At 34.7% G+C, this 13,573-nt stretch overlaps 1 protein-coding gene across 2 annotated transcripts in view; it reads right to left on the bottom strand.

The window, feature by feature from the left end:
• The window catches only part of SAMSN1 (SAM domain, SH3 domain and nuclear localization signals 1), a 144,609-nt gene that overhangs the window by 16,675 nt on the left and 114,361 nt on the right, over positions 1–13,573 (bottom strand). For both annotated transcript variants that reach the window (XM_060099793.1, XM_060099794.1), the window contains 4 exons: positions 9,939–10,010; positions 7,229–7,378; positions 2,731–2,860; positions 39–190 (listed from right to left, as the gene is read on the bottom strand). In XM_060099793.1, coding sequence (XP_059955776.1) covers positions 39–190; positions 2,731–2,860; positions 7,229–7,378; positions 9,939–10,010 — 504 coding nt within the window. The remainder of the gene's footprint in view (positions 1–38; positions 191–2,730; positions 2,861–7,228; positions 7,379–9,938; positions 10,011–13,573) is intronic.

Below are 13,573 nucleotides of genomic sequence, written 5' to 3'. Positions count from 1 at the left end.
GACAAACCATACAGAATGGGGATATGATGTGCACACACCTTGATTTTGAGGGAGTCAGTGTCATAAGGGCTTGGTGTGAAACTGGTATGTACACGGGCACGGCCACAGAATGGTCCGGAGTAGGGGCCATCATCATCGAGTCGAAAGCTGTCCCGGTTACTTGTACCGTCTGAACAGCTTGTTATTCCACCTGATAAAGGCAAAGCAGAGGTTAACAGTTCTCACTGAAGGTTCATAACATTCTGAACCATCACCTGGACATAACTAAGCAGGAATAATGCTGAAGCATTGGATGCCAGCCTCCTGAGGTGGTCCTAAGTGACCCATCCCCGTTTCTGCCTCCCAGTCATTTTGCACCAGTGACTTCTGTCCTCTGAGCCATTTCTGATCTTTCTCCAGTCAACCTGATCATTCTTTCCTCTACCACTAACCCAAACACTCTTACTTCAGTCTCTATCATCTGATCCAGTAACACAGTGCTTTGAGCATTGGATACTTGCTAAAGAGGCAGACAGTACAGACTTAATTCCCTGTACAAACCAGAAAGTTAATTTTGTACGTGTAAACAAAGGCAGAAACCTATAGCGACAGTTTGATCTTTGTGTGCTATTGATCAGGAATGGTCAAAGCATAAGACCACAAGCTTCCCTACACCTTATCACAATGTAGCAAAAATAGTGTCTCAGACTTCCTATTGTGTACCAAAAGCCATTTTGAGGCAACATCTCTGTGTATAAAAGGTAGCATTTTTGCTTGTTGTGTGAGCGTCAGGGAAAGAGGAAGTGTGTTCCAATGTCTGTACTCCTAAGCTGTTCAAAATTGTTCTAAACTGGGCTTTTTAAACTGCTCCAAATCCTTGCTCTCTGGTCCTCTTCCTTTCTGATTTTGAACCTCAAGGGGAAAAAAAAAAGATTCCATTTTTCCTGCCTGCCTGGGGGCAAGAATGGCTCCCAGTGGAAGTAACTCTGAGTCTCCCTACTGCTCTCACTTGTCACCTCACTTTTTCCTTCAGTGTGGCTTTTCATTGCTCTGTTTCATGAGGGAACAGCCCCAGTATCTCTGCCATTCTTTCAAATAAGTATAGAAATAAGAGAAAGATCCTTAGCGATTCTCCATTTTTTTAAAAAAAATATGGACTGGTGTAAAAGAAAGGTGAGTTGCGTCTAGTCACAGAAATTAAGTTGTTTATGATAACAGCTAAGTAGACCCCCCCATCTCCTCACACCCTCCCTTCCATGACCACTCCAGTCCCTGGCTTTTCATGGTATATTCAAGTTATAAAATTCTACCCATATTTGACATTACAATTTTGAATTTTAAAACTTCCAGCAGAGGGCTTCCCTGGTGGCACAGTGGTTGAGAGTCCGCCTGCCAATGCAAGGGACACAGGTTTGTGCCCTGGTCTGGGAAGATCCCACATGCCGTGGAGCGGCTGGGCCTGTGAGCCATGGCCACTGAGCCTGCACGTCTGGAGCCTGTGCTCTGCAACAGGAGAGACCACAACAGTGAGAGGCCCGCCTACCAAAAAAAAAAAACAAAAAAAAACTTCCAGCAGAAATGAATACTAATAAAATCTGAATTTCACACATGCAAAAATATATCCCTCAAATGCTTCTGTATTAGCTTTTTCTTCACAAAATAAGTGTTCTACAGCCAGTAGGAAAGTAGGAATATAATTCAGGATATTTGCAGCATCTGGTCTTTGTGATCCATCTTCAAATAACAGAAACAGTTGATTTTAAATGAAATGGAAAATAAACTTTGCAAAAAAACCATTTAAAAGCCCTGAAAAGATTAGAGGGATAAGTAACAGTGTGCATATAAAAAAATTATAAGGCACCCTGTAGTATCAGTAGTTCCATTCAAATACTGTAGCAGGACATGTGACTGAAGCCTGAGTGACTTCTTTGGTAGAAACGATGTTTTTAGAAAATTCTTATTGAACACATGCTGATTCCTTTTTGTCACTAATTGGTGATATTCCTACTATTTAGTATTTATATACTACTTCACTCTTTACCGGCTAATGCTGAATGGAAACCTAAAAAGTAAACATTAGAAATGATGTAGATGTCCAGCTCTTTTCAGAATACTTCAGGAAAAAAAAGAAAGGAAAGGAAGGAAAACATGACAGAGGGCAGGACAGGGAAGGAATAAAGAAAAAATGAAAAAATGAAAGAAAACAAAAGAAAGAAAGAAAGAAAGAAAGAAAAAAGGAAGGAAGAAAGAAAGGAAGGAAGGGAAGGAGGGAGGAGGTAGGGAGAGAGGGAAGGAAGAAAGGAAGGAAGAGAAAAGGAAAGGAAGGAGTATGTGGAGGGGGGAGAAAGGGAAGGAAAAAGATAAAACAGGATTTTAGTTTCCTGAATACTTCAAGTCATTTAAAAAATAGGGACTCAAAATAATGCTGGTTCTCCCCAGCACACTTTATTATAGGGATTCTGATTTAATCATGCAATATAATCTTTTTGAGGCATATCCCCAAGAGTCTTGCTGACCACAGTGTTAAAAAGTTTTAAAATAATCCATAATTCTAATATATTATGTATTACTTTAAACAATAGCATTGCTATAGATTCAACACATCCTACATTTTCACTATTTCTCTTATCAAGTAGTTGGAACCTTGGTGAAATTTTGACAAACAAGCCCAAGAGAAATAAATCTGTTGTTTTTAATTAACTTAACCCAGATCTCCCATCTAGACTCTTGTCACTTATTTTATAGCCTTACTTGATGAGCTCCGCCCACTGTAGAGACTGTCCATGGAGTCACTGGCTTTGAGGGAGCTCTTCTCTGTATGGGTTCCAATCATGGGATCACTGTTCCGATAAGGTAAGGCATCCTCTCCATCTTCCCCATCCTTCAGAAAATCATATCAGAGGTTAAATGCAAAGAACTGATTTCCTTGGAAACTTTCACTGTGTGCATTGATTTAACAAACAAGACATATTTTAGCAATAAAATACTTAGAAATACATCAGCATAAAATATGAGTGTCATGAATCTTTAGCTCAATTTCAAGCATAACATTTTATGGTATAGTGGGAAAAATTCTTTAGATGAAACAGCCCACATTCGGAATTTAACTGAAATTATAAAGTTTATTTTTGTAGTTAGGATGAATATCGTATCAAGACTATTTAATCAGAAATGCTAGATTTATTAACATCTGTGCTTTATCTGTTAAAGCACTTTTATTTCTTCATGTTCTCCTTATCATCTATTTACCACCATTACTAATCCTTTGAGATCTGATATTACAAGTTTAAACTCTGCATAGTTGCTTTGTGTCAGTTATTTGCACCCTACCAGACCACTAGATATGAATAAAACATACACACTTTGCAATTCTAAAGCAAAGCTTATTTAAGAAGCTTTACAAATCTCATATGGTGCTTGCCACCTAGTCAAGTGAAAAGCACATCTTGCATAAAATTAGGAAAGACAATTTCAAAAGAAATTACATCTGCTTGAAAACATCTCAAATGTTTTCCATGTTTAGATAGTTTCAACAAAGCCTATGAATTTCTTAATATTCATCAAAATATAATTCAATATTCCTCATTTTTGAGCATTTCTAAACATTGGTAATACTTCAGACTATACATACAATATATGCTCAGTTTGATTCTCTGCTTTTATCCATTCTTTTATTCATTTGTTCAGTCATTTGACACAAGTTTGTAGAACACCTTCTAAGTACCTGGCATTGTTTTGGGAACTGCAGCTATCATGGGAAACAATATACAGGGTCCTATCTTTAATGAGGTACATTTTAGTTTGTCAGGCTGTGTGTGTGTGTGTGTGTGTGTGTGTGTGTGTGTGTGTACGCGTGCGTGTTTGTAGTGTTTGGGGAGGTTTGTGTAAACAGAGTGAGCAAGACAATTTCAGAGAAAAATAAGTGCTATGAAGGAAATAAAACTGGGTGATGTGAGAGGATTAGCTACTTGGATTAGGGTTGAAAGAGGGTTGACTGATTTAGAGGGAATAGCCTCCAAAGACCTCCCCCATAAGGTAATAGAGTCTCTGAATTATTGACCTGAATGATAAGAAGATGTGACTTATATGAAGATTTGGAGACAGTTTTCCAAGCAAAAGAAATAGCAAGAACAAAATAACTAAACTCAGAACTAGCTTGGGTTATGCAGAGGAAAACAACAAGGCCAGGGTAGCTGGAGCTGAGTGAGAGCAAGGAGAGTATTAGGATGTGAGCTCAGAGAAGTAGACTGGAGCCAGCTCAGGAAGGGCTTTATAGACCACTTGCAGTAACCATGGAAATGTGCACTCAGATCTCTTGCTGCAGGACCCTTCTTTACTGACAGCCCCAACTACTAGCCTTCTGTATTGATCGCTGTGTTTGCAAGGAAGCCATGTTCCAATGACTTAAGCAGCGGGTCTACCATTTGAGTCCATTCTGGTGGGATGTGGGGCTTCTCTAATGGAAACTTTTGGTTCAAGGACTTCCCATCAATCTGGCCAAAGCTTTCTTAGAACAGTGTTGAAGCCTGAGACTTGAATGATCCTCCTCCTTTCTTCCTGTCCTTTTACAGGTGTCAGACTTGCACTGTAGTCTGAAGGATTTCCTTGCTCATCTTTTCTTTCTCTTTATCCTTCACAGGCATTTTCTCCAGTAAGTCTTTGGTGTGTCTATTCCCTTCTTGGGGGTCTACTTCTCAGAGGACTGGAATGAACACATCATAGTAAGGGAATGCATTTTAGTACTGTAAAATTTTAACCAAGGGAGTGATGTGTTCTGAATCTGACTTTTTAAAGATCTTTCTGGTTTTCATGTGGAGAATCACTTTTATGGAGGAAAGAGTGGAAGAAAGGAAATCAATTAAGTAATCTAGGCAAGAGAGTTTGTTTATTTAGTCTAAAGCAGGAATAATTTACATGGAGAAGTTAAGGGTTTTAGATATACTTTGGAGTTAGTATCAAGAGGATATGCTGATGAATTGGTGTGAAAAGTGAGAAAAAGAAGGAATTTTGAGTGATTTGTAGGCTTTCTTCTCTCTCTGTCTCTGTCTCTCTCTCCCCCTTCTCCTTTCTTTCCAGCATCTACAGTTATGACAGTGTTGTCTATTTCTACTTGGAAGACTGGACAAGAAACAAACTTTCTGTAGAGCTTAGAGAATCAATAATTCAGTTTTAGATATATTAGGTTCCAGTTATTTATTACGCATCTAAGTGATAATATCAAATAAACAATTGGCTGTATAAGTATAACAGATAAGTAAAGAGATCATATGGGACTTCCCTGGTGGTGCACTGGTTAGGAATCTGCCTGGCAGTGCAGGGGACATGGGTTCGAGCCCTGGTCCAGGAAGATCCCACATGCTGTGGAGCAACTAAGCCTATGCTCCACAACTACTGAAGCCCGCAGGCCTAGAGCCTATGCTCCACAACAAGAGAAACCACCACAGTGAGAAGCCTGCACACCACAACGAAGAGTAGCCCCTGCTCAATGTAACTAGAGAAAGCCCACGCACAGCAACGAAGACCCAACACAGCCAAAGATAAATAAATAAAATAAATAAATTTAAAAAAAAGAGAGAGATCATAGCTAGAGATGTAATTGTGAAAAAGTCATGAGACAAGATGAGATCACTTAAGAAGAGAGACTAAACTGAGTAAAACATCTAGGAACAAGCCTCAGGAAGACTCAATATTTAAAAGGACAGGAAAGAAAGCAGAGCTAAGAAAGGAAACTTTGAGAAAGAAGGAAAGCCAGAAGAATGCCCTAAGAAGCCAAGAAAAAAGAATGTTTCATATGTAATGAAATCATCATTTGCATCAAGTACAGCTGAAAAGTCATGTAAGAAGAAAGAAAAGTGACCATTCGATTTGGCAATGTAGAGGTTAATACTGATTGTGACAACTGTTTTAATGGAGTACTGGGGACAGATCCTATTGAAGTGCGTTAAAAAGAAAATAGGTGTAAGACATATAGGTCAATGGAATAGAATTGAGAGTCAACAAATAAATCCATATATTTATGATCCATATATTTCTGACCATATATTTATGATCATTGATTTTTCAGCAAGGATGCCAAGACAATACAATGGAGAAATAATTGTCTTTTCAACAAGTAGTGCTGGGACAATTGAATATCCACATTCAAATGAATGAAGTTGGACCCCTACCACACACCATGTAGAAAAATTAATGGATCATACACCAAAATTTAAGAGCTACAACTATAAAACTCTTAGAAGAAAACATTGGAGTAAATCTTTGTAACCCTAGATTAAGCAATGGTTTCTTAAATACAATACTAAAAGCACAACTGATGAAAGAAAAAATAAATTGGACTACATCAAAATTATAACCATTTGTTCTGTAAATGACAACATCAAGAAAATGAAAATACTATCCATGAATGGGAGAAAATATATCATATCGCAAATCGTATATCTCATAAAAGATCTGTATTCATAAGATATTTTTAAAAAAAGCTTAAAAGCCACAATAAAAATACAACCTAATTAAAAAGCAGGTAAAAGATTTGTATAAACACTTTTTAAAAGAAGATATGCAAATGGCCACATGAAAAGATTCTCAACATCATTAGTCAACAGGGAAGTGCAAATCAAAACTATAATGAGAATCCATTTCACACCCATTTTGATGGCTAGCATCAAAGAAACAGACAATAAAATGTGTTAGCAAGCATGTGGAGAAATTGGAACTCTCACACATTGCTAGTGGGAATGTAAAATGATGCAACTTCTTTGGGAAATAGTTTGCCAGTTTCTCAAAGTATCAGACAGAGTTACCATATAATCAAGAGAAATGAAAGAATACTTCCGCATAAAAACTTGAACACAGATATTCATATTCATATTTTAAATCATGCTGAATCATTCATTCAGCATGATTTAAAATAATCCCGAAGTGGAAACAGCCAAATGTTCATCAATTGATGAAAGGATGAATAAAATGAGGCTTATCTATAAAATGGAATATCATTTGGTAATGAAAAGAAGTGATGTACTACTGTTTGTTAAAACATAAATGACATATGTTCTTCACATACTACATGTGTGATCTTTCCAAGACTCAATTTCCTCTATTAGAATGTGATAATGCTTTCTTCCACCCAACTTCTGGGCACAATTATTGAGGGAGAAAATACATTGAAGGTCTTCATAAACTGCCAAATATTTCTAAACTATCTAGAAAAACATTAACAGAAAAACACAAGTGATTAACGGAGGACACTTACCTTTTCTTCAGAAAGGGCTTTGATATACTTTTTACCCACTTTTTTCTTCATTGTCCAGGAAATAGCTCTCATTCTTTTACCTAAACTTCCTTCATTATTTGAAGTTTTGTTTTGTTCTCCACTTTCATTTATGCATTCCCCTTCATGTACCTAGTTATAATTATTTACAAAAAACAAAATAATAAAGCAATGAAAAACATTGTCATTTGTCCACACTCCCTCTTCTTCTCTTTCTCTACTTCAATGTTCTTTATCTTCACTGTAAAATTACAAACTAAAATAAATAAGAAAGTATATTAGTTTATTACTATCTGTGTTAACTTACCATTACCTAAGTTTCAAAAAAGAGTACTATAAATATTTTTAATTTCAGGTTTTTCTATCTTCCTTTACAAAAGCTTTGAAGAAACTATCTAAACGTATTTTTAACTTCAACATTTTTCTGTGATGTTCTCTTTCATAGCCTGAATCACAATTTTATTTAGATATTTATTTATAGGTTTTGTTGTTGTTTTAAAGTCTGTCTCCTCCTAGACTCTAGGCTTCATGAAGTAAGGATTTTCACCTGTATTGTAACAGTACTTTCTGAGTGCCTAAGGGAGATACTGTCATAGAATAGATGCTCAATACACATTTACTGAATAAATGAATGATGGTTTGCTAAAAAATGTGTAAACTACTTTATCAGGTTCACTAAATTCCTTCACAAATTGCTAGGCCATCATTACTAATCAATGAATTTGAATGAGCCTGAGTAACTTTTATAGGTTAACTCTAGAATTATAAACTTAATAACAGTAAATATATCTATGTATGATTATGGAAAGTTGAAGGTTTATACAATATGGGAGTTTGAGACTGACATATACACACGGCTATATTTAAAATAGATAACCAACAAGGATATACTGTATAGCACAGGGAACTCTACTCAATACTCTCTAATAACCTAAATGGGAAAATAATTTGAAAAAGAATAGATACTTGTATATGTATAACTGAATCACTTTGCTGAACACATGAAACTAACACAATATTCTTAATCAACTATACTCCAATATAAAATAAAAAAATTTAAAAAGATCAACAAGAGGGCTTCCCTGGTGATGCAGTGGTTGAGAGTCTGCCTGCCGATGCAGGGGACACGGGTTCGTGCCCCAGTCTGGGAAGATCCCACATGCCGCAGAGCGACTGGGCCCGTGTGCCATGGCCGCTGAGCCTGTGCGTCCGGAGCCTGTGCTCCGCAGCGGGAGAGGCCACACAGTGAAAGGCCCACATACCGCAAAAAAAAAAAAAAAAAAAAAAAAAAAAAAGATCAACAAGAAATCCCTCATGGTAAAAAAATTATATAGGGCTTCTCACTATTTGTATACACATACTGCATTGTATTATTTACAACTGTGTAAATGTTGATAGACCATATAGCTGTATACAAGTTTATCAATGTATATTCATGTATGTATACAAGTTTATCCATAAGTTTATATATACATAAATATATAGGTGAATAAAAAGGGATATATGTAATATATGTATAAAAGGGGATATATTATATATACACATGCATATGTATGCACTAATGGAGTTATTTATAAAGTAATAATAAATGTCATTTTCTTTCTATTATTTTTTGTCTAGAATATCCATTGCTGAAATAAACTTATTTAAAGGTATTATAGGTAGATGGATATAGGACTCTGAAAGGTATTCTGAGAATCAGATATGATAAAAAAATTCTTTATAAAAAAAGTAAAAAATGAAGATGCAATATATAGAATGAATAATTAAGAAGTGAATAAGAACTAAAACCTATTGACCTAAAACAAATCTATCACATGAATAGATAAATCAGGTTCAATGATAAGTATATATTTTTACTTTTCTCAATGTATATCCCTCCTCTCTACTATTTTATTAGTTGTTTTACATTTCATTAATCACTTATCACAGTTGGTCCATGGTTTATTAGATAGTATAACAAATAGCAAACTTTGGACACGATGTTGCACCCTGCCTTTTTCATTTATGACCTGTATAATTTAGGAGTAATTTTATTCAAACATATTTCTTCAGTGATAAAATAAAAATAATAATAGTTCCTACTTACAGGTAGGTAAAGTGTTTAGTGCTGTGCTTACTTCCTGGTAAGTGCTCAACTAAATGTAGTGGTGATGATGATGATGATGATGTAAATAATTTTATGGGAAGCTTTTCTTAAGCTACATTCAAAGTGTTCATGGTTTTCAAATGTGTATGGAATGGTCACCACTGAGACATTTCAATGTGTACAGAAGTATGAGAGTGCAAATGAGCAGCCTATGCTCTCCTTAACTAATTTCCAATTAAACCATTTAATCATTTCCTAAATTAAAGCAATTACAACTTACATAAAATTTAACATATATGTTGTTTTATAGTGGAAATGCTCAGAAAATTTGGGATCGTCTGTGTTACTTTAAACTGTAAATCTCTTCTTAAGTTGTTCTGCCTTCCCAAACATCTGTTAGGTTTCTTAGATAGCTTTTCACTCTTAATGTCCACCATGGTACTAGCTACTAAATAATTGTTCATTTATCACAAAAATGTATACAAGGTTATGATTTTTAAATATCTTTCTTTTTCTTACTGTAAATTGCAAAAATTATATTGGCTTCACAATTTTTCATAACGTGTTTGTATAACACTCATTATAATGGAATAGAATACTAACCCCAGTTGAATCATCTGTTCTTGATACGGAATTATTCCGAAAACGGTCAAAATTCCCAAAACTGCTGCTGCGCTATAAAATAGGAAAGAAAAAGGAAAGGAAATTTAGGATTTGTGACTTTCACTGATAAAACTGCTAAATATATTAGATTATGGTTCAGTAAGCATCAGTCTCTTGCAAATACAGGACTAAAAACTTTCCTCTCTAGAATATCTAAAGGCGCTGAAGGTGTAACTATTATTAACATTGTAATATTTACAGTTCATAAAATGTCTTCATATGTTTTTGTTACAGTGTTAAGCACCTTGGAGAAAAATCTATTAAATTATTTTTAATTTATAGTGTTACTTTTGATCCTGAGAATGGCATGTATTACTAAACAACCAACCAATAAAAAAACAAGAAAACAAACAGACAAAAACAAGCATTTGAGTAGATCCACAATTGTGTCTCATAAAGATCACATTTATCAAAAAATAAAAATTAACACAAATGTATTTCATGTTGCTAACTCCTGATAATTTGAAACTCTCTACTAGATGTCAGAATGAGAAGGTACATACACAGATCTATTAATACATTGAAAAGAGCATTTAGGTGTACACAGGTTGGGAGGAAAATGAATTTTTCCACATTTAACATGGAATCACAGTGAGACCCCTGGGTCAATTTCATTCACTGGTTTTGAGAAAAAGCTCAGTATGTTAATAGAAGACTTATTCTCTTGGATATTTCTTGCCTACAAGGCTAAATTTTTATTCCTATGTAACTCATTCTAGGCAGGTAATTATAAGCAATTCCTGATATACTGCAAAGTAAATGATTCTCCTAAACACATTTTCAAAAATGTTTAGAGTCTTTGAGTCACAAAATTGATATTTTCTCACTATTTAATTTTATACATTGTTTGGGTGGTGGATATCAGATGTTACAGACTTTATATACTCACAAATCCCAAGAATATGTTCTATCTTAAGAACTTTATCTCATTTCAAGCTTATATTTTCCAAATAAGCTGGTGGTACTGAAAAATAACCTGGTAATTTGAAAAGTTAAAAATGGGAGTCAGTAATCTATAAAACTTTGTATTGTCCTTTAAAAGTCACAGACCATTTTAGTTCAAGTCAGCTTCAAAGGCTCTTAGTCTTTACAGGCATTTTTATTCTCATGTCTCCCTGCTAGTGATCTTTAAAACTCCTTGTTTCCCTTTTAAGTTAGTTGAAATAAAAAGATCCTGACACGTGACAAGGGGTTAGCTTGATAGACAGTGTGATACAGAACGTCGCCCCAAGGATGATGGCTGTGTTAGACATAAATATTGCCTTTTGCTGACTTGCTACCCCTGATGAAGAAGCCCTTCAGCTTGTGGCGAGAGGAGAGAAAAAGAAGGGCTGAAACTGAGAACCACTCTGGTTCTCACGCAGGGCTTACTAACTTAGAGTGATTTCCCAGAGCATTAATCATTTCTACTTGCCTAGTAGGCATTTCTGCCAGGCCATCATTGCCCAAAAATCACAAAAGGGAATTGAGTGTATTCTTGTGTTGCTTATAAACAGTCTGAACACAGGGAAATCTGTTACTCTTTTATATACTTGAAACATTCTTATGGACTATTGGAGCCTGTGCTTAGGGCAATTTTGTAGTCTACAACCAGCCTATGTCCTGCCTACTAAGTATTAATGAGGGTTACAGAATGATATCCACCACTGGATAATCGGTTGTGTTGCCCATGAGGACACAGAATAAGCTCACTTCAGCATTTCTCTACAGTATCTTCTGCCATTAACTAATCAATAGTCACCACCTTTTAAAATTAATTCTCCCCTCACTATGTCAATAAAGAGAAGCAGATAATGGAGTAGTGGTTTTCAGGACTATTACTTTGGGTTTTGTCAGTCATCTCATTATGAATCACTCAACAGCTTTAAGCCAGAGGAGTAAAATACCAATCTGTCCTAAGACACCCTTTAGAAGCAAATCTAAGTATCTAAAATAACATTTTTAAAATTTCAGTATTCTCTAGTCAAAAAGTTAGTGACTTTCTGAGATGGTTTCATAATGTATAGGTTATGGCTTAATGAAAAAGGGCTAATAGTCTACTCATAGTAGACTATGAGATATGGACAGTGAACAAATGTGAAATTTCTACTGCTGTTAAGTTTCTAGTGAGAAGGTGAATCATGGAGGTAAGCTGGTTTCATAGATGATAGTCCTTTATAAATAAGAATGTATTTCAATATTGATAATTTTGCACTGTATAATTGTAACGGATTAGGTTTAGCAAATACCATTTGGTGACAGAGCTCCCATCAAGACAGAGCTATTATATAAACAAATAGCTATTGACAAAAGAGTAACTTAAATAAAAATGCAATTTATATTTTAGATAATTCTTTGTTTTTGTTGACATTAGATTATATTTACTCTTTATAAATCTATACAGTCTTTCCTTATGCAATTAGATATGTGTTTGTAAAATGGCACACCTATGGAAGGTAATTTGGAAAAGCTAGCAAAATTACATGTATTTGCCCTTTGACCCAGAAATTTCATTTCTAGACATCTATGTCAGAGAGACACTTGAATATAAATTGATTTACTCATCCACATTCAATGTAAATCTTTTATAATATTGAAAAGCTATAAACCCCAATGTTCATCAAGAGAAGACTGATTGAATAATTTATGGTAAATTCAAACAATAGAAATGTGTGCATCTGCAAAAACACTGAAATATAACTATCTGCTATGGAATTATCTCCAGGATATAGCGTACATGAAAAAAGACAAGTGGAGAAAAGTGTACATAATAGATCGCCTTTTATCTAAGGGTGGAAATACATGTATGTGTCTCAATACAGGCAAAAATATATTTTTCTTCTTAGAGAAATGGGGTAAAAGAAGCAAAGTAAAAGGGACAGAAAACAGACTTCTCTGAATATGCCTTGTTTTATAAATTTGACTTTAAAACCATGTAACTTTAAAAAATATTTATAAACAAAATTAAATAAAAATAAAAGCAATCCTTAACAATTCCAAATAAAAATAATGAATCTAATTTCATATTGAATTGGTGGTTTAGAGAGAGGAATTATTTTAAACAATTCTTTTAAAAAGACAGTAATTTGATGGTTTAAAGGACCAAAAAAAAAAAAAATAGACAAATTTTAACCTGTTTTCCAATCCCAATTACAACTGCATCCAAAAAAATTACCTAAGAATAAATCTAACTAAGGAGGTAAAAGACATGAACTCAGAAAACTATGTCACTCATGAAAGAAATTGAAAATGACACTAACAAATAGAAACATATACCATGCTCATGAATTGGAAGAGTAAATATTGTAAAAATGACCACATTACACAAAGCAATCTATGGATTCAGTGCAATCCTTATCAAAATACCAAAGGCATTTTTCACAGAATTGTATGAATTCACAAATAATTCTAAAATTTGTATAGAAACACAAAAGACCTTGAATAGCCAAAGCAATCTTGAGAAAGAAGAACAAAGCTGTAGTTACCATATTCCCTGATTTGAAACTATACTACACAGCTACAGTAATCAAAACAGCATGGTACTGACACAAAAACAGACACACAGTTTAATGAAACAGAATAGAGAGCCCAGAAAT

The sequence above is a fragment of the Mesoplodon densirostris genome, chromosome 5 (assembly GCF_025265405.1).
Source record: "Mesoplodon densirostris isolate mMesDen1 chromosome 5, mMesDen1 primary haplotype, whole genome shotgun sequence".
Taxonomy (NCBI): Eukaryota; Metazoa; Chordata; class Mammalia; order Artiodactyla; family Ziphiidae; genus Mesoplodon; species Mesoplodon densirostris.
Note: the sequence above shows the minus strand (reverse complement) of the source record. Positions and strands in the feature narration are given on the sequence as shown.